The sequence below is a fragment of the Patella vulgata genome, chromosome 6 (genome assembly GCF_932274485.2).
Source record: "Patella vulgata chromosome 6, xgPatVulg1.2, whole genome shotgun sequence".
NCBI lineage: Eukaryota > Metazoa > Mollusca > Gastropoda > Patellidae > Patella > Patella vulgata.
In genome coordinates, this window is record NC_065884.2 from 5,376,277 (window position 1) to 5,403,971 (window position 27,695).

The 27,695-nt window shown below is 38.0% G+C and overlaps 1 protein-coding gene across 3 annotated transcripts; it reads left to right on the plus strand.

Annotated features, from left to right (window-relative positions):
• Window positions 1-27,695, plus strand: LOC126824915 (transient receptor potential cation channel subfamily M member-like 2). 3 transcript variants are annotated; one of them, XM_056102059.1, is made up of 20 exons: window positions 1-124; window positions 5,037-5,138; window positions 5,749-5,838; window positions 6,647-7,075; window positions 7,725-7,765; window positions 10,211-10,302; window positions 10,658-10,746; window positions 11,071-11,214; window positions 11,886-11,943; window positions 14,151-14,239; window positions 15,175-15,275; window positions 16,672-18,966; window positions 19,975-20,103; window positions 20,428-20,682; window positions 21,137-21,314; window positions 22,220-22,376; window positions 24,030-24,232; window positions 24,693-24,783; window positions 25,324-25,388; window positions 26,907-27,695. In XM_056102059.1, the coding sequence occupies exons 12-20, from the start codon at window positions 18,841-18,843 to the stop codon at window positions 26,936-26,938; spliced, it is 1,236 nt and encodes a 411-aa protein (XP_055958034.1). In that variant the 5' UTR covers window positions 1-124; window positions 5,037-5,138; window positions 5,749-5,838; window positions 6,647-7,075; window positions 7,725-7,765; window positions 10,211-10,302; window positions 10,658-10,746; window positions 11,071-11,214; window positions 11,886-11,943; window positions 14,151-14,239; window positions 15,175-15,275; window positions 16,672-18,840; the 3' UTR covers window positions 26,939-27,695. The 3 variants fall into 3 exon arrangements, 2 of the variants coding, with proteins under 2 accessions (XP_055958034.1, XP_055958035.1); XM_056102060.1 differs by lacking the exon at window positions 10,211-10,302; XR_008788630.1 differs by lacking the exons at window positions 21,137-21,314; window positions 22,220-22,376; window positions 24,030-24,232; ... (1 more) ...; window positions 25,324-25,388; window positions 26,907-27,695 and having other exon boundaries at window positions 20,428-20,568.

Genomic DNA, 27,695 nt, shown 5'->3' on the forward strand with positions numbered 1-27,695 from the left:
GGGAAGTCCATTAAGCTGAACTGATGTGTCCGGTTTGACTGTTTTTGACTTTGCTGTGGGTAATTGCTCAGCGGTACTGCCAGGGAAAGGACTGTCTGCGAGCCGACAAAACAGTACAATGAGGGTAATTATGATTTTTATCCCTGAAGTCTAAATATGACACCCAGTGACGTTGAAATATATCTTCGCCATGCTACATTAATCACTGTTTTCAAGGGCGGTTGTTATTGTATTGGTGTAACAATTGTGACAATCTTTTTCTATTTTGGCCACGAAATGGTGTAGTGCTTTGGTAGTATAGGGAATTCTGCTGCAATTGTTGCTCAGGACCCACACCCCGGTAATTTCTCTGTCACATATGATCTATCGGCCGACTGCAAGCCGTTTAAAGTAGATCCGCTTCAGAGTAGAGGGCGGACTAGCTAATAAGTTGTTGTGGTGCAGTGTTCCGCGACTCTCTGTCAAGTTTTATTATGCATTAAAACATATATACGGGTAAGTTTTGATGGACTGGGAAAACTCTTTTATACCATTTATAAAGAGGCATTGAAAATGAAATGAAATGAAATGAAATGGGGTTTAACGTCCTACTGTTTTGCTCCGAACTGGGCTAATGAAGACGGGTATACGCCAAGCAGTGTGCTATGAGGGAAATTTTGCCCGGACAACTGCACTACGGCCTACTCTTACATCGAATTCCAACTGTCAAGGGATCTTTTACGTGCACGCCAATGTGTACACGGGACCTCGTTTTTTCGTCTCATCCGAATGACTAGACAGCTGTCCTTGTCAGGCCATCCGTCCTGCATCACTGACCAGGGGAAACCACGCCGGAAAATCTGGATGAACTTTCTCGGCCAATGCAGGGATCGAACACCCGACCTCCAGGCTAGCGAGCCAGCGCCTTACCCACTTAGCCACCGTGATCCCCTTATAAAGAGGCGAAGGCGAAATGTCCCAGTTCAAGCCGTTCTGTGATCAGACCCGGAGTTCACAAAGGATTCTCAGATTCAAGTTATGAATTTACTCAACTTTCAACCACCGTTTATGAGAAATATCTTTGATTCAGAAAAACAAAACTTTGCACATAGTTTCTTATTGATGTATTTGATACATTAAAACAACGCAAGTTTTATAAAGGGCTATAATGTAGTTAAAATAAAGCTAACAATTTTGAGTAAATTCTTAACTTAAGTCTGAAAATGCTTTGTGAGTCGGTTCTGTTTATCAGCTAAAAGCTATACTGTTCATTAACTGCAAGAGGGTAAAGGCTGTGTATGTTCATTAGATGCAAGCATGGATGTAAAAGCTGTACGCTCATTGATTTCTCAAGAACTAAATATAGGAGTATTAACTAAAGCTTCGCTTCGACCGTGGAGGCATATATCCCAGTGGGAACAAATGCCCCAGGCTACCAGTGCGGGATAACACGTTCGCCTAGCCGCCTTGACAGGATGGCATAGATCCCGAGATTTCATTCCCGCCGTTTAGTCGTTTCTGGAGTGTAACGTCCATTTCTTAACATATAAACTCTTTAATAGTATGCTAAATAACAAGACATGGGTTTCTATTAAATTATAAAATTAAACATAATATATAACAGATAGCAACATTATTATAAAACTCAGAGTCTGTCAACATACTATTCATACAGTCATCAAATATCCAGTCTCTCACTATATATAAATACAGTGGCCTATTTAGGTGCCTACAGGCTTTTAATAAAGCAATACTAACAAAATGAAACTAGCTTTGCCACATTATGGCTACCGACAACAGCTAATATATCAGTCTATATCGCATGTGATGTTGAATCTGAAATTAAATAACTATTCTATCTCGACTGCGGGGATCACGATGGCTAAGTGGGTAAGACGCTGGCTCGCTAGCCTGGAGGTCGGTGCATTGGCCGAGAAAGTTCATCCAGATTTTCCGCCGTGGTTTCCCCTTGTCAGTGATGCATGACGGAGGGCCTGACAAGGACAGCTGTCTAGTCGTTCGGATGGGAAGAAAAACCGATGTCCCGTGTACACATTGGCGTGCACGTAAAAGATCCCTTGGCAGTTGGAATTCGATATAAGAGTAGGCCGTAGCGCCGCTGCCCGGGCATAATTTCTCTCATAGCATACTGTGTGGCGTATGCCCGTCTTCGTTTGCCCAGTTTAGGAGCAGAACAGTAGGACGTTAAACCCCATTTCATTTCATTTTATTTCATTTCATTTCTATCTCGACTGGTCAAATGAAGACGAACTCGATCGATATCCAGCATTCCACGGTCTTCCGTACACCGGCAACGAAAGATCGCGTTTTGTTGAATATAGACAAGGTTCGTCTTCTCATGACCCAGGGGGCACGGTGATGCAGGGATACCTCACTAAGTGTTCGTTATTCAGGTCGTTTCAAATAGAGTTCATCGACCTCCGAGAAGTTAGATGAGAACGCCTTCAAAAAGAAACTGTAGACTTTTCAACTGATTTTGGACTTCTTCGTCTAACCCGCTTGGGTGGTGTTTATCAAGATAGGTAACCCACCAACTTACCGATTGGATGTCGAGGTCACCCCGGGCTCTTCTGTGAAATAAAAATGAACCCGATCCACAGTCCGAACCTTTCAGTCGTAAATCACGGTCAATAATTGTTGTGAAGGCGAAACAACTAGGGTAGGATTAACTGTTTTTGTTGCATTTTTCGTCAATACCCCCACTCCCCGTCCCCACAGAAAACTAAACCAACGACAAAGGAACATTATCGTAAATCAGAAGGAGTCTATGAACGTGGTACAGGACTTTGTGGGATTTTTAAAAAGGTTTTTATAAGAATAAATGATATGAGACTCCGACTGTGCTTAAGAAGACGATATACGCCACTCAATGTTTTATGCGGCGTTACGGCCTACTCTTACTATCGAATTGCATCTGACAAGGGGTCATTTGCGTACACGCCAATGTGTACACGGAACCTCGAGTTTTCATCCAATCCGAAGGACTACACGCCGTCTCTTGCCAGGCACTCAGTCCTGCAAGTCCTTCACTACCGACGAGGAGGAACGACTCCGGGGATTTTCGATGAACTTGCTTGGCAAAATAGTTTTTAAAACTTCGTCAGTGTCATTATTGGACATTGATTTGAGAGCTATCACGTGCGACTTTGCTTTTGCTTGGCGTATTATCGAGCAGGCCAAACCAATATGTATTTTTATACGCCCACATTTTCATGTGGACGTATATTGTCGTCGCCCCTGTCCGCCCGGACGTCCGTCCACAATTTGTTTGTGGACACTCTACAGGTCACAATTCTTATCCGATTTTGACGAAACTTGAAATATTTGGTTTATCTCCTAAAGATCTCGGTTCCTTTCGATATTGGCATGTATCGGATCGAAACTTCATGGATTATGGTCCCTGTTTGTACGAAAAATCACGTTTTTAGCTTGTGGACACTATAGAGGTCACAATTTTTATCCGATTTTGTTGAAACTTGAAATGTAAGTTGATAATCCACAGATCTCGGTTCCTTTCGATATTCGCGCATATCGGACCGTAACTTCCTGAATTATGACCCCTGATTGTACGAAAAATCACGTTTTTAGCTTGTGGACCCTATAGAGGTCATAATTTTTTTCCGATTAAAAAAAAAGTATTATTATATCACCGTTACACCCTAAGGACGGCTGAGGTCGAATTTCGTGAAAATCGGCCCAAAATTGATAGACAAAATGGCCGCCCTTCGTTCTCAAATAGCGTAAAAATATGGTATATCAAAGTTGTGGACCCTATAGAGGTCACAATTTTTATCCGATATTGTTGAAACTTGAAATTTAATTTTATAACCCAAAGATCTCGGTTCCTTTCGATATTCGCGCATATCGAACTGTAACTTCCTGAATTATGGCACCTGATTGTACGAAAAATCACGTTTTTAGCTTGTGGACCCTATAGAGGTCATAATTTTTATCCGATTTAAAAAAACGTATTATTATATCACCATTACACCCTAAGGACGGCTGAGTTCGAATTTCGTGAAAATCGGCCCAGAATTGACAGACAAAATGGCCGCTGTTCGTTCTCAAATATCATAAAAAACATGGTATATCAAGGTTGTGGACCCTACAGAGGTCACAATTTTTATCCGATTTTGTTGAAACTTGACATGTAAGTTTATAACCCAAAGATCTCTGTTCCTTTCGATATTCGCGCATATCGGACAGTAACTTCCTGAATTATGGCCCCTGATTGTACGAAAAATCGCGTTTTTAGCCTGTGGACCCTATAGAGGTCATAATTTTTATCCGATTTAAAAAAAAAACGTATTATTATATCATCGTTACACCATAAGGACGGCTGAGTTCGAATTTCGTGAAAATCGGCCCAAAATTGACAGACAAAATGGCCGCTGTTCGTTCTCAAATAGCGTAAAAATATGGTATATCAAGGTTGCGGACCCTATAGTCACAATTTTTATCCGATTTTGTTGAAACTTGAAATGAAAGTTTATAACCCAAAGATCTCGGTTCCTTTCGATATTCGCGCATATCGGACTGAAAAGTTTTGAGTTATGGCCCCTGATTGTACGAAAAATCGCGTTTTTAGCTTGTGGGCCCTATTGAGGTCATAATTTTTATCCGATTTAAAAAACCGTATTATTATATCACCGTTACACCCTAAGGGTGGCTGAGTTCGAATTTCGTGTAAATCAGCCCAACATTGACAGACAAAACGGCCGCTGCTTGTTCTCAAATAGCGTAAAAATATGGTAGATCTAGGTTGTGGACCCTATAGAGGTCACAATTTTTATCCGATTTTGTTGAAACTTGAAATGTAAGTTTATAACACAAAGATCTCGGTTCCTTTTGATATTTGCGCATATCGAATTGTAATTTCCTGAATTATGGCCCTTAATTGTAGGAAAAATCACTTTCTTTTTAGCTTGTTCCCTATTCATCTCTCGAAAATGTGGGCGTATCCTGCCTGGCAGCCGCTGGTATTCTTAATTTCATTTCCTTGTTAAATAAAACTGTGTAATCGTATTTTACTATAGAGTGAGACGGATGATGACACGGACAGTGATGGCGGATGGACAAAAACCAAGGGGGACGTAGATGAACTGGTAAAATCATTAAATGAAGATACATCTGCAGAGGTACATATAACAATTAATCTGTTTCCAGGACAAATTTCACAATGGAATTTTTAAGAACTTAAAAGTGTTTAAAACCTGTTCAGCAGGATTATCTAACATTTATTTGACAGCTAGCACGGGTGACTTTGCTGTTAAATTGTTTAAATGGCATTTTGTAATTGAACAATTACAATTCTATGGAATACAATTACTGTTTCAAAGAGGATTACGAAAGTCTTCATATATCTCTGTAAAAGATGACTGCCTTCAGCACGTGACGTCACATCACGCGGCATCAATCATTGGTTTACATAAGACGTTACTGAATCGGGCAGAATGCTGCCGTTTACTCATTTTAATACCCATTTACACTAAATACGGAATAATTTTTACCTACAAACACGTTATACGTCTTTATTTATTTTTCTAATACATAAAAAAATGTGTTAGAATTTAATTTGTCAGAGGAAAAAATTAATATTTTTGGCTCATTAAATCGCATCGATGTCATCCTTATAAAGTATAAAAAACGAAACGAAATATAGATCTGTAATTTAATTAGATTGAACTCACCTTTATTTTATTCTTAACTTCAACTTTGTGTAAAACTGTGTAAAATACTTTCCTACAGAGTGAGATCGATGATGACAGCGATGACGAATCACCCGCGACGGGAGCGGACGTTAAAATCCAAAGAAGAAGAAGTGGTGAAGATTTGGAGGTATAATATAACTATTGGTTACCGCAGGGGGGGGGGGGAGGCACTACACGCAAAACAAAACAAACCGACAAGACAAACCTAAAAAACAAAACTAACACATATCAATACATTGCGTGGTTGCCCCTTGTCAGTGATGCAGGACGGATGGCCTGACAAGGACAGCTGTCTAGTCCTTCGGATGAGACAAAAAAAACGAGGTCTCGTGTATATATTGGAATGCACGTAAAAGATCCCCTGGCTGTTGGAATTCGATATAAGAGTAGGCGATAATACCGCTGCCCGGGCAAAATTTCCCTCATAGCACATTGTATGGCCCGTCTTCATTAAACCAGTATAGGAGCAGAACCGTAGGGCGTTAAACCCCATTTCATTTCATTTCCAACTGAATGTCACGGCGCTGGCTCAGTCATTGGGGCTCCCAATGTTGGGCGATAAAGTAAAAGTACCTGGGAATCTCTCAGAGTAGTTTCCTCTTGTCAGTGGGGCAGGGTAGAGAGGTTAAATATCTTTGTTAAGGTCAGCTCAATATTCATCTAGGTCACTGAGATGTAAACAAATAGACATAACCAGGGCGGAGGGCCTGTTAAGGAACAGTGTCTAGCTCCCGAGGTTCTTCAACTTCATGTTTACGTTTCCACCAGTAATGCATGTGAACGTGATACAGATTATTTCATACTGAAACTTTTAAAACTTGCTCATCAAGATTGTTTAAAAGTGATTCGAAAGCTAGCACTTTTGATTTTGCGGTTGCATGGGGCATATTAGGGAGTTGACCACACCCAACTTTGATTTGGATTTTAAATTATAGATGACGGTGTTCAAGAAACATAGAATGTTTATAAACAGTGATGACAATGAGAATGAGAAAATGATGTCCCGAGCACATGATATAAACAGTGACGAGTGTGAGAATGAGAAACCGATGTCCCGAGACCATGGTGTGAGCAGTGATGACAATGGGAATGAGAAAATGATGTCCCGAGCACATGATATAAACAGTGACGAGTGTGAGAATGAGAAACCGATGTCCCGAGACCATGGTGTGAGCAGTGATGACAATGGGAATGAGAGATCAATGTCCCGTGCACATGGTATTACAAGTGATGGAGATGAGAGATCAATGTCTAGTTCGATGCCACTACCAATTAGAATGAAAACACTACCAAGTATGATCAGTGAATGCTACAAGAGAGTAATGCCTGGTGCATGTCCTACAACGCCGCCACTACCAACAAAGGTATTTGTAACACTAAGTTTGTTTATAACTTATTTGCATTATAAACAGATCTGCTGACTATAAATCTGTTTATTATATAGGTCTGGTTACATTATAAAGAGACCTGGCTATAAATCTGTTAAAATATTTCTTTTAGATTATCACAAATTTTTATAAACTATTACGCAACATCAAAATGTTACAATTGCTGAAAACATCCTCCGCACATTCTTCTATGGACTGGTTGAGGTACCAAATATGTGCCATGTACCTAATATGACATAGCTAATACGATTTATCTAATATGATATACGTAATAGGGGTATCATATATCTAATATGATATATCTAATATGATATACCTAATATGATATACCTAATATGTACCATGTACCTAATATGATATACCAAATATGATATATCTAATATGATATAGCTACTATGCACCATGTACCTAATATGATATAGCTAATATGATTTATCTAATATGATATACGTAATATGAAGTACCATGTACCTAATATGATATACGTAATATGATATACCTCATATGATGTACCTAATACAAGGTACCATGTACCTAATATGATGTACCATGTTCCTAATACCATGTACCTCATCTTTTCCCCAAGCTTATCTTTCCTTGGCAAAACATTTCTATTTCTTTGCAGAACAATGCCTATGATCCTGTAGTCCAGCCCAATATGCGGAGGTAAGTACTGGTTTTGATAGTATTTACGACATAGGCTCACATCCTGTGATTGTGTGTGTGAAGTTCAGAATGCGGGCACCTAATAATGGGAATTACTATATGGTCAACGCTTACGTGGCTAAAACTTAACTGAGGAAAAGAGAACCATACTTGCAATATTGTTTTTTTCGAAAATCTAACCAAAATGTTGGCCGGGGCTTTTCCAAAGTCCGATTGACCTTTGTATCTTAGTCCACCCCTCTAAAAAATGGGAATTACTATATGGTCAATGGTTACATGGCTGAAACTTAAGTAAAGTAAAGAACCATACTTGCAAAAGTTTTCTTTTTCGAAAATCTAACCAAAATGTTTGGCGGGGCTTTTCGAAAGTCCGACTGACTTTTGTATTTTAGTCCACCCGTCTATATAAGCCCCTCATATAATAATATCAGTAATAAATAGCTGGACAGCAATATGCTAACGACGCTGGCTTACTACTCAGGAGATGAGGTGTTCGATCTCGGTCTTAGTCGAGAAAATTTTCCAGGATTTTCCAGTGTGGTTTCCCCTTGTCAGTGGGGCAGCAAGGGGCGCCTCGCAAAGACCACTTCTAGTCGTTCAGATGGCACGACAAACCAAGGCCCCGTGTACTCAATGGCGTATAGTTGGACAGCACCATGCTTAAGAATATTAATTTTCAAAAACAATGGTATTAGGTTCCGAAAGAATACGCACATATAATTCCTCATCCAAGACACTATTTATATACTAAGCAGCAAAATAAACGTCAGGTCGGCATGTTACCCTGAATAGACGCATTGCATAAAACTTGCCAAATGTTTGTATTGTATATTTGTGACCACATCTCCAACTTTACCTGAGCAATAAGGCTCCTTCCCAAACACAGAATTGAACCCAGGAATTGTTCGCAAAAACGCAACCTGACTTCTGAGATGGTAATATGCTCTCCATGATTTTCATCTAACTCATGCTGCACGTAAAGTTCACAGGGCCAGCACTATAACATGCACCCCCATACCTGGTTGAATCATTCACACTACAACGTCAGCAGCATGCCACGCCTCACGATAGCTGAGAGGAACTAAGCGCTTGGAATACTCGACGCTGGCCACACTGTCCAAGCCGTTGCCAATCAATTCCAGGTCAATATGCGGACCATCTACAGGCTTCATCAACGCTTTCAGGCCCCAAACACCACGGATGATCGCCCCCGAACCGGTAGACCACGGGTTACCACAAGGCGACAAGACCGCCATGTTGTGCGACAGCACTTGCAGACAGAATCCCTTCACACAGGCATCTGAGACAGCACATCAGACAGTGGGAACACACGGAAGACCCATCAGTACCGATACAGTGCGCCGACGTGTCACGGGGACAACATTCATTGCCGTAGACCTTACGATGGACCGATCCTCACCCCTCGCCATCGACATGAACGTCTTCAGTTTGCCCAACAACACCAGAACCAGCGACACATGCAATGGAGAACTGTTCTGTTCACAGATGAGGGTCCGTATTTCGTATCAACTGCAGATGACAGGACCAGGATATGGCGTCGACGTGGTCAGCGTTATTCTGACCAATGTGTCATGGAACTAGACTCGTGGGGAGGTCCAAGCATAATGGCTTTGGTTGGAATCGACCTGAATCAGAGTGTGGGTCCTGTGGTGTTCCACAATCTTGGTCCAGAGAGAGGGGCGGCATCACAGCAAGGCACTACATCGATCAAGTTCTCAGACCCCACGTCAAACCATATTTCTCACGTCATCGAAACAACGCTTTCCAGCATGACAACGCCCGTCCCCACACCGCCAGAGTTACTCGGGACTTCCTACAGCAGAACGGCGTCAACGTATTGCACTGGCCAGGCCTTAGTCCGGACTTAAACCAAATTGAACATTTTTGGGATGAAATTCAGAAGAGACTTAATAACATCGTACCGAGACCAAATACAGCCGATGGATTGCGCCAGGCTTTTCTGAGAGTGTGGCGTTCATCAATCGTCTGGTCCACTTCATGTACAGACGCTGCGCTGCTGTTATTGACATTAGCTACTGATGTATAGACTGTGTACAGACTTTATACAGACTCTAAACTTTCTCGTAATGTCTTGGAATTGTCATGAATTAATCACGAATGTGTCAACATACTGTTCACAAAAAATTGCTTTGATCCATTTAGTAAGTCGTTTTCTAGAATGATTTGATTAAAGTGCTTCTCTGATTTTGAAATCGTACTGACGTTTTTTTTGGCTGTTTAGTAGTTTAATGAATATTTAATTTCGACCAGAATTATTTTAGAAGACAAGTTAAGGGTGTGGGACAAATTTTGGGATGGGATATTGCCCGGGTAGTGGCAAAGCGTAGATCACGAGAAATTAAGCTGGGCACATTTTCATGATTTATATAGTATGGATAAAAGATATAGTTGTATATATTAAAGTTACAGCATGGGACGTGACAGATATAGAACCAGTGAGGAATTCGAAGAATTATATAGCAGTAGTGCTAGCTTCGGATCAAACTTCGGAAAAGGTATTAATGCGGTTTGGTAACTGTTTAAAGCATCTTTATTTAAATATTTCTGACTATGAAATGAAATAACAAGGGTATTATGAGTGCCGGATTAAGCTTATATAGGCCCATGGATGAAAAGGCTACTGGGGCCCTTGCAGCAACAATGAAAAGGGTGGCATATTCTGACCACTGTCCGTCAAACTAAAACAGCATAATATATAACAGATTTATATATGTTACACAATTTGTAGCCAGACCAGTCCCACCTGGCGGACTTGACGAAGACTTTACAGAAACATATTCTTGTTTATGCCGGTTTGCAGGCAGTATAACTCATGACTTTAAATCTGCTGATTTGATATTTCTTCTTCAGATCCTATGAAACAAATGGACCAGGCCATTTCAAATAATGACATAGATTTAGCAAGATGTGTGTTACAACAGAATAAAGATAAATTAGAGGTACCAATATATGTTTTATTTAATTAATCAGGTGTTTGCGCGGCTGCTGATACATTCTTAAATCTTACAATAATGCCTAAGTAAGCTTTTCGTCTACCCCATAGCTAAAAGTGTCACACTACGTAGTGGGTAGGTGCTTATAACAAAAAACACTCTTTAAAACTGAAACTAACTGAAAGTATTTAATCAATGGTAAACTATATAAAGACAAGAAAGTATACACAATTTGACTACAAGAGGCTTCTGTTTCACGCTATAGCCCCCCCCCCCTCACCGCCCCCCATATATTCTCCCTGCTTATTTGTGATATGTTAATGTTTTCAGAAACGTCATGTAAGTTGGATCGTGATAAAAACAGTAAAAGAGAGACGACATGAGTTTGTCAGTTTATTTATAGAAACTGGTTTGATTAGAAAGAAGTTTATGACTGCCTCAGACATAAGAGATTTATACAACAGTAATGAAGATGTAACTATATTTTTTCATCATGTATCATAGCCTAAGCCTGTTACACACCTCCAAGCTCCAAGATAAAAACATATTTGATCATTTAGACTTTTTATCGTCGGTGCACAATTCTACGATTAGAAATGTAACAATATATAGCTCAAAGATGATTTTTTCTATTGGCCATCTTTATTAATTTTGGTTTGTCCGTTTGTACATGAAGCTCGTAGGCCCGTGTAAATAGTAATAACAACTGTAGCTAATACATAAAGGTAAAAATATGATCAGCTTTTAAGATAGGGCCTACCTACAAATCGAAATTATCGAACTATCGCGTATCCAGTTAGCGGAAGACCAAGTAGCTCAAGAAGGACCCTATACATCAACCACTACACTATTTGAACGGAGACTGCCATTTGGGAGGACCTCGTAAAAAACTGGACATTTTTGATTGATCCTTTAGTTTTACGGTTTTCTGACATGGAAGTTTTACCACAGTATAAACGGGCTTTCATAGAGAATTTTAACATACAAGCCTGCATATGCATTAAACTTGGAATCTACAGGTATTATATTTGATTTATGGCGCCCATGTTCCCCATTAGATGAACCATTAGAAGCGATGTTGTCGCTTGGAGCCGAATGTATTAGGATTTTATGATTTAGAATTGAATTGTTATACATATTTTTAGATATTGAGTTTATTGAAATCAGAGATTTTTCAAGGAATCAAGATACCATTGAAAGAGGGTAAGGACATACACGTTTCAATATTTGATTTGTCTGCTGTAATGTTATGATGTCACGGTGTCACGAGATCATCAAGGGCTAAGTACCTGTACAGTAGAATCTGTATGAGCAGCCACTCCTATTCAGCGACATCTCCTTGTAAGCGGTCACGATAAATTCCCCCCGTAGAAATTCTGTTGTTTCATCTCTTTATTCAACGGTCACTCCTCTAACGCGGCCAGCGGTCACTATTTTACTAATAAATTCAACAAAACATAGCCCATTCAACGGCCATTGTTGAATGATATCATCTTGTCGTTCTTTGTAACACCCCCGCTAATCCCGTGAGTAGTAGTTAATTAACTGGACCCCCCACTGATCAGGTAAAAAGAAATGTAAAAATAACAATCAACCCGGGATTATCTGTTAATTAATCTTTTGTTTTATTAAACGACTAACCTGATCATTGTTTTCACGCGTAACGACACATTATTTGATACTGATTGAATAAAATAAAAGTACCGAGTTTTGTCACGATCATTTAGTATCTCTCTTAGCGCCTCCTATAATATTACATACAGAGTTACACCCCCTGTAAATAGGTCATGAAATTAGCGATGTTTTTTTTGTCCATGTGCTTTTTTGATAAAATAAAATGAATTCATCGATTTTCTTCACAAAAATGGATAAATATTATGGAATGCATCACAATGGTAGACAGTAGTATCGAAGGTTGGTACAAAATGACAAGTTTACAGAAGTTATGTCCGAGATTTGAGTAAAGAATTTTCGTTCGGCGCAAGATTCAGCGACGGTCAAATTTACCGCTTCCAATGCATTCAAGCGTAATATTTAATTTATGTCAGCACAAAAAGCACCAAGATTTTATTAAAAGGCCACTCCCGTTAAGTTATGTCCGAGATTTGAGTAAAGAATTTTCGTTCGGCGCAAGATTCAGCGACGGCCAAATTTACCGCTTCCAAGCGTAATATTTAATTTAATATTTATGTCAGCACAAAAAGCAATGAGATTTTATTAAGAGGCCACTCCCGTTAAGCGGTCAGTTGTGAAAATTCCCTTGGGTGGCTGCTTAATGCAGATTCTACTGTATAGGCAATTATACTACTTATATCGTCGTCACCCTATTTGCGACCGATCGGTTATCCTATTTATTATCACCGACTTTGTGTAAGGATACTATTCCCTTCTATTCCGAAACCCTTTTTGCACCATAGACGTTTCAGTATGTTCCGACTTTTCTAAACTTTGTATTGGATGTCTTTCAGATTCAAAGGAAGAACCCTATTTCTTTTCAATAATTACTTTTTACAACAGCTTCAACTTTGATGGACAATCTTGTTAGCCCCCTGGAGAAAACTATATTTATGCAAATATAGAAACACGCTGAAATATGTAAAGATTACACAAATATTCAATGCAATAAGTTTCCGTCAGCAAATCCACAGAAACGATAGTATGGTTAAGTGTAATTGCTGAGGTCTCATTATCATAGCTTGTGATCACGATACTCCAAAGCTATTCAAAGTTATTGCGGTTACATAAACCAATGTTAATATATAGCTGATATATTAGATGTGGGCGTATAAAAAATTCATTCAAGGTTTAGCCATTGCGATAATGCTAATTTAAATGTTTGCAATTAGATCGTATCTAATGACACATTTATAGATGCATTATTCAAGTTCTAAATCTGTCTATTGCAGGACCCTTGTCTGTCTTCAAATGTTATATTAATTATTATTTAGAGATTCATTCACAAGACAAGCCTATTATCAACTCTCTAGACCATCAGATGACCGAGATATTAAATGAATTAAGTCATGCACATAATACAATCGATTTACGTTAATATGGCCGCCAGTCAATAAAAGGACTGACAAACCATATTACTCTACTTGGAAATGGTCGCTAAGTTGGAGCGGACGTTAAGCACCACGAATATAGGAAGATTATTATCATGGAAATGGTACTTGACAAAACCACTCATATCTTCGCTCAGAATAAAGTAATTCCACTCAAAGTTTCATTATATTCATTTTTAATTATATGCTTGTAATAGCACGAACGGCCAGCTTTTTGTCTAAATCTACTTACATAATGCATCCTTTAGCATGTTAGAATTAGCTATAGTCGTCAGTGAAATTCTATAATAAACTATGCAGTGTGGACATCAAAGTATTCCATAAAATACTTGCTTTGTTTTGCAGGTGATACTGTAGGAATAGAACATCTATTTGTGTATTGCTTGTTGGTGCATGATCACGAAATTGCAAAACTATTGTGGACACAGTTAGACGTATGTATGCAATGTATGAAATAAAATAGGGTTTAACGTCCGTACAGTGTGCTATGAGGACAATTTTACCCGGATAGATGCACTGCGACTTACTCTTATTCCTAATTCTAACTGTCAAGGGTTCTTGTACGTGCAAGCCAATGTCTACACGGGAAGCCGCTTTGTTCGTCCTATCCGAACAAATGTACGTTGTTCCTTGTCAGGCGCTCCATCCTACACCATTGACAATGGGGAAACCACGTCGGAAAATCCTGATGAACTTTCTTGGCCATCACCGATATCGAACACTAGACCTCAAGGTTACTGATAGAGCCACCGTGTCCCCCTTTTTAAGTTGATAGTCAGCAAATATTCTTGTTAAAATGGATCGACTGCTTTTGTTTTATCGTTGTGTGTGATGTAGTCTTCAACACCTTCATAATGTTTCGGTTTCGATGTGTTAGATATAAATTGAATAGCATTTGATCCTTTGCAAGAAAACAGTAATTATGTGCTGTAGTGTTTGTAGTAATTTGACTACAAATTTAGAAAGCGCATACCCACTCTACTATGTGCCACATTTTAGATCATAAATCTCTCGTGCTCGGAAGATCTTTCTTAAGCAGTGGGGTGGGGGGGGGGCGGCGGCTAAGCGGTTGGACTTTGGCGGAGTAAACCCGCAAGTTTGGACAGGCGAACCCAACTCCTTGTCACGTACATACGGGGAATAGAAGCTATATGTCACTTGACTCATTGATAGACCATATGATCTAAAGCGCATGCGTTAAACGAACCCACACCCCCTTTGTTTTAGCTCTTGAGAATCTGAATGTCAGGCGATAATTGGTTTGGAGATAAATAACGCACTTAATGAACGACACTATTCACACCCGTCTCTGAAGCCATTTCAATATCTGTAATTTTATTGTTGTTGTCATTTTAAAATTATCATCCAGGAACCAATAGCCTCTGCAATATTTGCAAAACCTATTTACAAAATGGTAAATCGGAAAAAAAAAGACAACGAACTTTCAGAAAAGTTACGACAGAATGGACAGTAAGTATTCTATATATCCTTTGCTCATTGTTATCACATTTATAAACTAGAGCATCACGATATGTGGAGAGAGAGAGAGAGAGAGAGAGAGATGGGTTTTATCATCCACTGCTAGGTGGGTAAGATAATGGCTCGCTAGTCTGGAGGTCGCGGCTCGATCCCTGCATTGGCCAAGGAAGTTCATGGGGATTTTCCGACGTGGTTTTCACTTATCAGTGGTGCAGGATGGATGCCCTGACAAGGACAGCTGTCTAGCCGCTCGAATTGTACGATAAAAACCGAGGCCCCCTGTATACATTGCGTGCACGTAAAAGATCCATTGGCAGTTGCATTTTGATATAATATTGGACCATTGTGCCGCTGCCCGGCAAAAGTTCCCTCATAGCACACTGTATGGCGTATGCCCGTCTTCATTAGCCCAGTTAAAATTTATCAAAAATGTCCCAGTTAAGTATAAACTGAAAGAATTCCTTCCATGTAAATTCCGATCGTTATTTTGTATATCAGCCTTCAGAAATCACAAAATTTGAAGCCATGTACAATTTCTTGCTCTGAATTTCTGTTCATTTTTAATGTTTTTTGTAAATTCATGACTGCAAAATGACATTTACAGAAAATAAATTATTTTTTACAGATGATTTTAATTATATTTAACCAAAGAACAGAAAATCCTCTGGCAGCAGATTTGCCAGATTGTTTTCCTGTAATTTTACAGAAAGTACTATTGTGACTTAACGGAAATAATTATGTTAAAGAACAGAAAATCTTCTGGCAGCAGATATACCAGATTTTTTTCCTGTAATTTTACAGAACCATGCTATTGTGACTTAACAGAAATTTTCCGTTAAAAAACAAACAGAATAAAAATTACAGAAAAAAATCTGGTAAATCTGCTGCCAGAGTTTTTCTGGTTTTTTTTTTTACAGATTTATTTCTTACAGTGTACATTTAACCATATCTGGACTATTGTTCACCTATATGTGATAACTGTGGTATAATATCTCTTAATGACAACAAAACCGAGCATTTAAACTTATTTTAGATATAGAGCACATTTAAAAACAAGTTAAGGAACGACATTTATTAAATATGCTTCCATATCTTCATAAAATAATGTATCATCGATGCCCAGAGTATTTAAACAATTTTCTTCCCTTTTATAATCCACCTTATAATAATATCAATGACAGATTAATTTTTCTCAAACCCCACCTGTTGTTAGAAATAGTGGAAATTTAAAAGGCTCCCATTCATTGCCATGTAATATCAAAAATTTAAAATCAAATCATATTGTTAGATATTTGAAAAAGAAACATCAAAAGGTGAAATATGAAACAATTGTTGATAAAATGAAAAGAACATATTGTTCAAAAGATTAAAATTTTATTGTTTACAGGGAATTTACAAATTTGGCCATCAAAGTGATTGATTCTTTGCATAGAGAGGGACGCAGTAGGGAATCTTTAATCCGAAAGCTGACAAAATGGAAAGATAAATCTTGTCTAACAGCAGCCACAGGAAACAAAAAGTTCCTGTCTAGCGTCGCCTGTCAGGAACTCCTGGATAACATTTGGTGGGAAAAGGTTTCATTATTAAATGTCCGATTTGTGGAAAGTATTTTTTTTCTCACTTTTGTTATTGTATATTCATTTAGGTGTAAAATGAAATGAAATGAAATGGGGTTTAACGTCCTACTGTTCTGCACCTGAACTGGGCTAATGAAGACGGGCATACGCCATACAGTGTGCTATGAGGGACATTTTGCCCGGGCAGCGGCGCTACGACCTACTCGTATATCGAATTCAAACTACCAAGGGATCTTTTACGTGCACGCCAATATGTACACGGGACCTCGGTTTTTCGTCCCATCCGAACGACTAGACAGCTGTCCTTGTCAGGCCCTCCGTTCTGCATCACTGACAAGGGGAAACCACGGCGGAAAATCTGGATGAACTTTCTCGGCCAATGCAGGGATTGAACACTCATTTAGGTGTAAAATGTGAAATTTCTGATTGCAAGCATCTATAAAATAGGATTAAAATCGATATCCACTTTGACTAGTCCATTTGGTGGTCGGTATATTAAATGCCACTATTAGAAAACCTGATCATGATGTGAATATTAATAACCCCAAACAGACAGTGATCGGAAATACATATCAAAGTAGACAATAATGAAAGAATAGAGGTGTGGGCTCTAGAATTAATATGAGATTTAACATTCATTAGATTGAATATAATCTGTTTAAATCGATGTAAAGATACCAACTGGCAAGATTTTGGTTTGTTAATAATGTGTCTGGGCTATATGTTACACTATTGGTTCTTTATGACAACACTGATCTAACACCATATAATACTTTTATTATTCCTCCAAACATATAAAGTACAAGCCAACACCTTAAGTTAAATGACTCCGTAAAGTTAGCTTGTGTTTAGAGAGCCCTGACCTAGCTTGGTCGCCCTTTGGCCCGTACTGATGAATCTAATTCAGTACCCGTCGGTTAAGGCTTTGAGCTGGACAAATATCAGTCGAGTGCCTGACCATGCTGACAAGGTGTCTAAACGATTACACAGCTGCCTATTACGTAATGTCAGATTAGCTTTTTTTGCAAGCCATTATGAGTGACAGTAGTAACATCAGAATAACGGTTAGAGATCTGTCAGTCGGTGACGGTGGACAACCGTATGCATTTGGTTCATATCCCCACAAGGTTTTATGGGCAAGACCTTTAACCTTAAAATCACATAACTGAACTAAGACAAAGTTGAGGTTGACAAAATTGTGTAATAATTGAGGCGTCTTTTTGTTTCCAACTTGAAAATGTCTTTGAAATATTTTTTGACTTTCGAACAATAAAATGAATCCAACGATCGAGTTGGAAGATTCCACGTTTGTCCACAAAATATAATTAAAATACATTCGGTACACTGTTGGACTTTTATGGAAACGATACAAATGTAAGGGGAAGAATAGATTAAATTGAAAATCAATTGAAATACTGTTCAATCATCGCTGCATTTGCTCGAATATGCCAACCGTAATTGTATCTATGTTTGCCATTTGGACAGAAATCTTTATAGTCCTATCAAAATACGCCAATAAGGCGGTCAACCCAACAACTAATTTCTTTAGAAGGTTTTTCCATGGTACCTACTTATAGAGTTCTGATTTTCAATGTGGGGTATAGGAGAGGGAGGTAGAGGTAGAGAGGCATCAACTAGGTCATTTCGGTTCAATAAATCGCTTACGCGTAGGGGTATTTAGCAGTGGGGGACCCGGAGAAAACCCAAGGGGTTGGACAGGCGACCCTACTCCTTGTCATGTTCAAGCGGGGAATCAAAACCATGCTACTCGATTCAATGACAGACCTTGTGATTTCACGCGTTACTCCCCTAGACCCCGTGATGTACAGGGGAAGGGTGTCAAAAAAAACTTCTACAAAAATCAGAGGTACGTAGGTCTTTCATTAATTTGACTTGACCGTTAGAACATACACCAAACAGTCAAGTTGGAATTTCTCAATACACGATATCAAACGAAACAAGTATGGTTTATATTACAGATGATGCTTTGTACAATCTTATTGCCGAGGGTGATCTATCACGGGTTTTCGGAAAAAGAAAACGAGGATTGGACATGTATTAAAAAGTTTTTTCTGAAACCAGTGACTATATTTTGTCTTAACTTGGTAAGTAAATTTTCTGATGTTAAATCTAACATTTGATGTAAGTACGATCCCAAGAAGTGTGCTGTTTAGACTTTCAAATTTAATTCTATTCGTCAAAAGGTAGGTTATTAAATACGGGTTTTCAGTACTTCCCAAACCGTACAAAGATTCGAATAATCTTTTAAAAAGTACCCAATCTGAATGAAGAAGTATTCCCAATTTCGGTTTCTTGTAATTCGCAGTATACTGAATAACAAACTAATAACCTATTCCCTATAATAACCTATAATTTAATATCAAACTCGGAACTGGTGGCCAGTATGTGTCTAGGTTAAGAAATCAATTGTGAATTGAATTATGGCCCATAGAATAGCCTTCTTATTTTCAAATCTAAACTCTCTCATCTATTTGAACTTTTGATCTTATACTCAACCCCAAATTGTGGGTGCGAGAACATTTGGTCATACACGAATTCAGATGAGGCAGATAACTCCTGTATTCACGTCCATTTCATGTAAAAATATAGTTCAGCTCTGAACGTAGTCTCATTACACTCGCCCTGTACGTTCAGGGACTCTTCTATTGAATCCTTGTCGACAAAATTTGGCTTCCTAGTCAATTTTACTGGGCAACTTTTTACTGCTAAACGGTCGCGTGTCAGTACCTGTGAGCGCCTGAACAATGTAATTGAACATCTTAGTGAGAAAATAAGACCTTGCTTATATTGCTAGAACCAGTATGAGCGACACAACACGCTGTTAAAAAATACGCCCCACTCTCCTTACGGCCATGATTGACTTCATTGAAAGGGTAACGCACAAATTTACGAACTCGGCCATATAAGATGAACGAAATTTAGGTAAGCCTGGGAGAAAAAAATTGAAATCTTTGTAAAGTTAAATTTAATTATTGTAATTAGGCTAGGCAAAGCAATAAATGACTGTAGATTCTCAACTTTACAAAGGTTTGTCCATACCTAGTATACGATATATTATGACGAACAATGGAGTTTATTTTAATCTATTTTAGTTATCGTATGTGATATTCCTGGGTCTGTTCAGCTACCTGATGGTCGTTAGTTTTAATCCGACATTCTCTGTTATTGAAATAATTATCTGTGTCTGGGTTTTTACCTTAGTACTTGAGGAAATAAGGCAAGTAAGTAATTTGACTTTCTTCTATCAGTTGAAAAAGTAGCCAAAACATATTAGGCATGACATATACACATGAACGTACATGTGCACGTGTCAAAATGTCACATAATAAAAGGAACTTGCAAGGTGATATAACAAAATGGTAGTATCACATTAAAATAATATCGTACACATATTTCTGACGAGTTCCCAGATTAGCGAACCATTACTATAAAATATTATTAAACTAGTGTTGAAATCGACTGGTACCATCGTTTACTGTAGTCATATTTTTACATATTAAAAATCATTGATGATTTGTATTATTGCATAAAGATTCTATATTCAGTGTATTAGCAGCGATTCCAAGGGTATTTTAAAACAACTGAAGTTATATCTCAAAGACGCATGGAACAAATTGGACATCATTACCATTATATTGTTTCTGGTTGGTATATGTCTACGATTGATAAATAATGACCAGTGTTTCGAAGCTGCACGAGTAATCCTATGTCTGGATTTAGTTGCCTTCTATGTCCGCCTTCTTCACATTTTCGTAGTAAGCAGTTCTCTGGGACCAAAACTTGTCATGCTTCGAAAAATGGTAAGCTATAGAATATTCTATCTTTGTTAGTCTTTCCCCAATTACCAATTATCGGAATCCTTTTTTCGCATTTTTGTTAATTATTTAAGAGCGGTAGGGTCGCCAGTCCAAACCTCGTGGGTTTTCTTCGTGTCCTCCGGTTTCCTCCCACCGCTAAAGACCCCTACGCGCAAGCGAATTATAGAAATAAAATTGAACTATATTTTAGTCCCTCCTCCCACCGACCCTACGCGCAAGCGAATTATAGAAATAAAATTGAACCATATGTTAGTCCCGAAATGACCTAGTTTGTGTCGAGTGGACGTTAAACCTCATCTCTCTCTCTCTCTCTCTCTCTCTGTTGCTCGCTCTCTCTCTCTCACTCTCCCTCTCTCTCTCTCGCTCTATTTAAGAGCGGAGTAGGCATTGTTCTGATTCATGTATGATTTAACATTATTGGAATTGTTGTTTACAGATTCTGAAGGACCTAATACCATTTATGGTTATTGTTTTGGTTTTTGTTTTGGCCTACTCGGTAGCAACAGAGGCAATATTGTATCCCAATACAGAATTATCAGTTAAACTCCTGTATCAACTCCCACGAAAGGCTTACTGGCATATGTATGGAGAATTGTTTCTAGAAGATATAGAAGGTACGTTATATAACATATTTTGGTGGGAACTGTTTTAAGATGATGTAGAAGGTTGGGGAACTGTTTTTCGATGATATAGAAGGTACGTTATATAACATATTTATGGGGAACTGATTTTAGATGATATAGAAGATGCGTTCTATAAGATATTTATGGGGAACTGATTTTAGATGATATAGAAGGTACGTTATAACATTATATAACATATTTTGGGGAACTGATTTTAGATGATATAGAAGGTACGTTATATTACATATTTCTGGGGAACTGTTTTTAGATGATGTAGAAGGTACGTTATATAACATATTTAAGGAGAACTGATTTTAGATGATATAGAAGGTACGTTATATAAGATATTTATGGGGAACTGATTTTAGATGATACAGAAGGTACGTTATATAAGATATTTATGGGGAACTGATTTCAGATGACATAGAAGGTACGTTATATAAGATATTTATGGGGAACTGTTTTTAGATGATATAGAAGGTACGTTATATAACATATTTATGTTTATAATCCCGCACCGCTCATCATTCCATCTCGGTCTGCATAACGCAGGAACCACACAAAATATCTTTACACACAGCTGTCATAATTTAGTTAGAAAATTATCGGTTGAAGGATTTGAAAGTTTTTGCTGTACAAATAATTCTTCTTTATCACACCTTAGACACCATTCAATATATCGATGCAAATACAACAATCTGTTATAATCGTTGTGCCTTATTACTAGTAAATTCTTATTGAATATGGTCTTTGTTTCCGTAGAAACTAAATAAGAATAGCATTGTTTTAAAATTTTACACCAGGAGTGATTCTTACCTTTAGCAAAAAAGGGGAGTGACGCCTATAACCATTTCGAATAAGAATGATTGACAAACAAACAAAAATCACATTCACAGGTTCAAGCTCTTGTACTGATAATCCTGATGAATATGGTACAAATAACGAATTACGATGTCCATCAACTGTAGGGAGATATGTAGCTCCGGTTTCCCTAGGGATTTATATGCTTTTTACCAATGTGCTGCTATTAAATATACTCATTGCAATGTTCAGGTAAGTTGCCAGTAGATCTATTCTGTTCAACCTCGTGGGTTTTCTCCGGGTAATCCGGTTTCCTCCTACTCCTAAAGACCACCTACGCGCAAGCGAATTATTGAAATAAAATTGAACCATGTGTTAGACCCGAAATGACCTCGTTTGTGTCGAGTGGACGTTAAACCCCATTTCTCTCTCTCTTACACTTATACTAAATGTTTCAACGACGATTAGAAGAAGACTATCAATGCTAATTGCTTATATTGAACTTAAATGAAATGGAAGGGCGGTTTAACGTCATATATTTCGGCACCGACTGGGCATACTCCATACAGTGTACTGTGAGGAAAATGTTGCCCGAATAACCGCATTACACCAATGTGTACACGGGACTTCGGTTTAACGTTACATTTTCTGCACTGGCTGGGCAAACGCTATACAGTGTACTATAAGGGGAATATTGCCTGAACAGCGGCAATACCACTGTTTTACGTGCACGATTAGACGATTAGACATCGATCCTTGTCTAGCCATGTGCTACTGACAAGGGCGAACACGCCGGAAATGCCCGAGATCTCCCGACCTCGTTAGCGAGCCAATTGCTTTCAAAGGAGGATTTTAACTATTATTTGTATACGTTTTAATATAACGTATACAAATAATAGTTATCCTTGTTATCCCTTATTTTTTATAAGCAACAATGGGAGATAATTCCTCACAGCGAACGTCCCCTTACTACATTTTACTATACAACATTAATACGTTCAATAATATTCAACAAAAATCCCACCCTTTTAACTATTATTCGTATACGTTTTTCTATTTTATCCCTTTTTAATTGGGGGATTGGACGGCCGAATGGTTAGCACGCGCGCGCTGTATCATACGGTCTGTCATTGAGTCAACTGGCGGGGTTTCGAATCCCCGGTTGTACGTGACAAGGAGTAGGGTCGCCTGTCCAACCTCGTGGGTTTTCTCCAGGTCCTCCGGTTTCCTCCCACAGCTAAAGACCCCTACGCGCAAGCGAATTATTGAAATAAAATTGAACCATGTGTTAGTCCCGAAATGACCTAGTTTGTGTCGAGTGGACGTTAAACCCCATTTCCTTAAGCACCCTTTTTAATTATAAGCAACAGGGGAGACAAATCCTCATAACTGATTGGGAGGCAGACCACCATTAATTTCCCCATTGACTTCAATGTTAATTCTGACCTCTTTGCCCACCTCCAACCTTTTCCCAAATTTTCGTTGGGCTGAATGCTTTTCACTACAGACAGAGGAACAAATGGTCATGTCTTTGCACTAAAATTTGTATGGGGTTGATTACCAAAATTTTAAGATACACAAACTTGAAGAAGCATACTAAAAACATGTAACTAGTTGCCGTACATATCGCCGTAGCCAACCTGATAACCCTGTTATCCTTCCGCCTCAAAATCATAAATATTTACCAAAACCTGGCAGAAAATGTTAATTCAAACCCTCTTCGTCCATTCTAGACCAAAAAAATCAACTAAAATGGGCATGCAAAAGGGGAGAAAAGAGAGAGAGAGAGAGAGAATTGCTATAAATAGACGAACTACAATTTAATGGTGGTCTGCCTCCATTGGCCCCCTTACTACTTTATTTTGTACTATACATGTATATATTTTATGCCTTTTATATCAACAGCAATACGTTCAATAATATTGAACAGAGATCCTACTCTTACTGGTGTTTACAGCGATATCAACTGATCTACGAATACTACAGTCGCCCCTTTCTTCCTCCACCACTCATTGTGTTCGTACACCTATACAGACTCGGTAGATGGTTAAAATATAAAATGATGTCTAATGAAGAACAGGTGTCGAATGAAGAAGAGAATATCTTCAGTAAGAGCTTAGTCTGTTTCCTTATGTTTGTGCCAAAATATTTTGACTGATAATAACAATATTCACAAATTTAAACACAGTAACCGACAAATTGATTGGTTGTTCATGGTTCAGGCCAGACCACGCATTAAAATATGTGGGGAAGTTTTGTTTCTTTTGCCGTATATAGAACAGTCGCTTTAATATGTGATAATAAACTGATCAATTTTATAATAATAAACATCGATTGAACAAGAGTTATCTATGGTGTGTAATTTCGACACGAAATTGCGACATAGGCAAAGGTCCAATGAGAGTATGTGAATCTGCTGTTTGGTTGGGCTTTAGGATCTGTCCAACTTCCCGACCACCTTTATTGTAGATAACCTCGGCAATGCAGGGTTTTATTCTAATCTTAATTTCAATATAGAGCTCGTAGCTACGACACTGTATTTTTATTGCTGTTGTTTGTCTTCTTTAGAATATAACATTAAACGCAAACCTAGTAAGAAAATCACCAGACGAGAAAAATCTATAGCAAAACAGTGTTTACAGATGCACGAAAACGAGAGGTGGGTCACCTGTGTTTTGGTTTAAACAATATTTATTCATAAAATATCATATACAACATTACAAGTTTTAAAGATATGATACAAAAACAACCTAAGACCTATATCAATTTGCTTCATATATGGCTATATGTTACTTACTGGTGATATTTCAAGAATATAATAAGTTACATGTGTCATGACGACGAATGTTTAATTCAATAATTAAAATAAATAAAGATAAATAAATGAGTTACGAATCACCTGTGTTTTAAAACATAACTCTTGAAAACTTAACACTAACCCATTATTTTGACTTGAACCAGGTGTATAGTATTCTCTTAGCTTTAAAATAACACAAATGAAGTGAATCAAACACTTGTGTCAAACTAGTGTCTCCCTAACCTCTGCTCATGGATACTTTACCATTCTTTAACATGGTTCTGGATAGGACAATACCTGTTGCCATTTGTTTGTGTGAGGTCAATATTCAGATTTTAAACAATTATACACCAATAAAGTTAGTTCCATTAGGTGTTTATTAATTTGTTGGTTTTTTTTCAGAACAAAATTACAGACATCCATCCAAAAACTGGAAAGGAGACTGGAGACAATTGAAAATAAGCTAGGTATGGGTTAGTTTCACCAGGGGATCACGTGGCTAAGTTGGTAAGACGCTGGCTCGCTAGCCTGGAGGTCGGATGTTCGATCCCTGCATTGGCCGAGAAAGTTCATCCCGATTTTCCGGCGTGGTTTCCCTTTGTCAGTGATGCAGGGCGGAGGGCCTGACTAGTCGTTCGGATGGGACGAAAAACCGAGGTCCCGTGTACAAATTGGCGTGCACGTAAAAGATGCCTTGGCAGTTGGAATTCGATATAAGAATAGGCCGTAGCGCCGCTGCCCGGGCAAAATGTCCCTCATAGCACACTGTATGGCGTATGCCCGTCTTCATTAGCCCAGTTTAGGAGCAAAACAGTAGGACGTTAAACCCCATTTCATTTCATTTCGTTTCACAAAATACACCGAACGACACCTGGCTGTTTCCCAATAGTAATATATCTGTTAAATGTAAAGATATATTATAAAAGAGCTAAACCAGCCAATTGCAGGTCTTTATTTCGGCTTCAAATGATACAAAACTATTATTTAGACAACTTTTGCACTGCCAAGACCATAACCAACGGATTGTATAATCAAGACAACGGTAGCAATGACAATGGAGGCTACACTGTTCATCAAACGGCCATAACACCGTTCAGAATGAAGTGATCTGATTGAAAGTTTCAACATATTATTCCCTTTTGATTTTCTATTTTTAACTATTATACCGAGAACTGCCAACTGTTGACTTGTCAAATCTACACGTTAATGGCAACTTTGTCTAGATCATTTAAAAAGTACTACACAAATACCACATGTTTATTGTCCATTAGCATTAATTAAAACTAGAGACCATGTTATTTTAATGATGGTTTAAACAAAACGTGCTAACATATGGAGAACAATCTGTAAATTAAATTGCTTCATTGGCATTCAGTAATGGTCACAATTCAATTGAATACAATTACTGCTTGTTACTGAGGCACGGTTCGACTTCATAAGGACTACAGAAGCTTAATCGAAACGACCCATATAAATTGTAGATTATTTCTACTTTCTATGCATTATCGTTACACTTTGGTTCTCTGTGTGATGTCTCATATAGCTACGTGCATGTCAAGAATCAATCTGATTAAAACCCAGATCCTATTTCGTTTTTTATAGTTCAAAATTTCGTTTTACTTTACTACACTAGGATCTGGAAGAGCTGTTATATAACCCGCGTTCTGGTTGATGTGTGGGATTAGCCAATGAAACGGTCTGTTGCAGCGAGTTCTTGGCCTGCGATGCACGGAACTGTGGGTATCCTAATAGAAACATCAACGCTGATTGGTTAATTAAATGCCTGACGTCGTAGGGTCACAAGCCACTTGTGTGACCCCTGACGCGACTTCCTAGTACAACAGATCAGATCTTTACGTAGTAGAGGCCATCGAAAGTATATAAAAAAGAAAAACGGAAACGAAATACAGATCTGTATTTTTACGAGATTGGCCTAGAACAGATATATTCACATATACTTCAACGTTGATTGTTTTTTTTTTCAGGTCAACACCTTAATAGAATCAACTACCGGTAATCTTTGATATAATGTGGGAGATCCACACTTTTTATCTGCGTACTTTGATTTGTAGCTCACTGAACGAATAGACTATTCTGGTCACAGTATTGGGGGCTGGGGGTATCGGTCTACGATTTTTGTATGATTTCATATATTTAGATATAGACATAGTCTGCTGACCACCATTGCAGCAATGCAAATTAAAGAAGCATTATATAAGATTTAGATAGAGAGCTAGCCATTCTTGTTATAATATAGTTCCGAAACAGATAATGCAAAATGAATATATAGAACATTTCATTCAAATTACTTTATTCTGATCCGAGTTGTCTGTGTTTGAAGTTTTGACACGATGTAGCATAGATTGTTGTTATCATAGCAATAGCCCAGTCTCGATGAAACATTTTAAGATTAAATCATTAAATGGCGATCGTGTTTCAAACCGTTTAAATCTCCGCCATCCGATTATAGGCTTGTCATGTGAACAAATGTCTAAATAATAGTTTATATAACAATATATATAGTCAGATGGGGCTCTTACATGATGCACCTTTAAATATTGATTAAATAATCTTTTATATGATACTAATAGATATATTATATGATCATAGATATTTTATATGATACTAATAATATATATTTTATATGATACTAATAATAAATATTTTATATGATAATATATATTTTATATGATACTAATAATAGATATTTTATATGATACTAATAATAGATATTTTATATGATAATATATATTTTATATGATGGTAATAATATA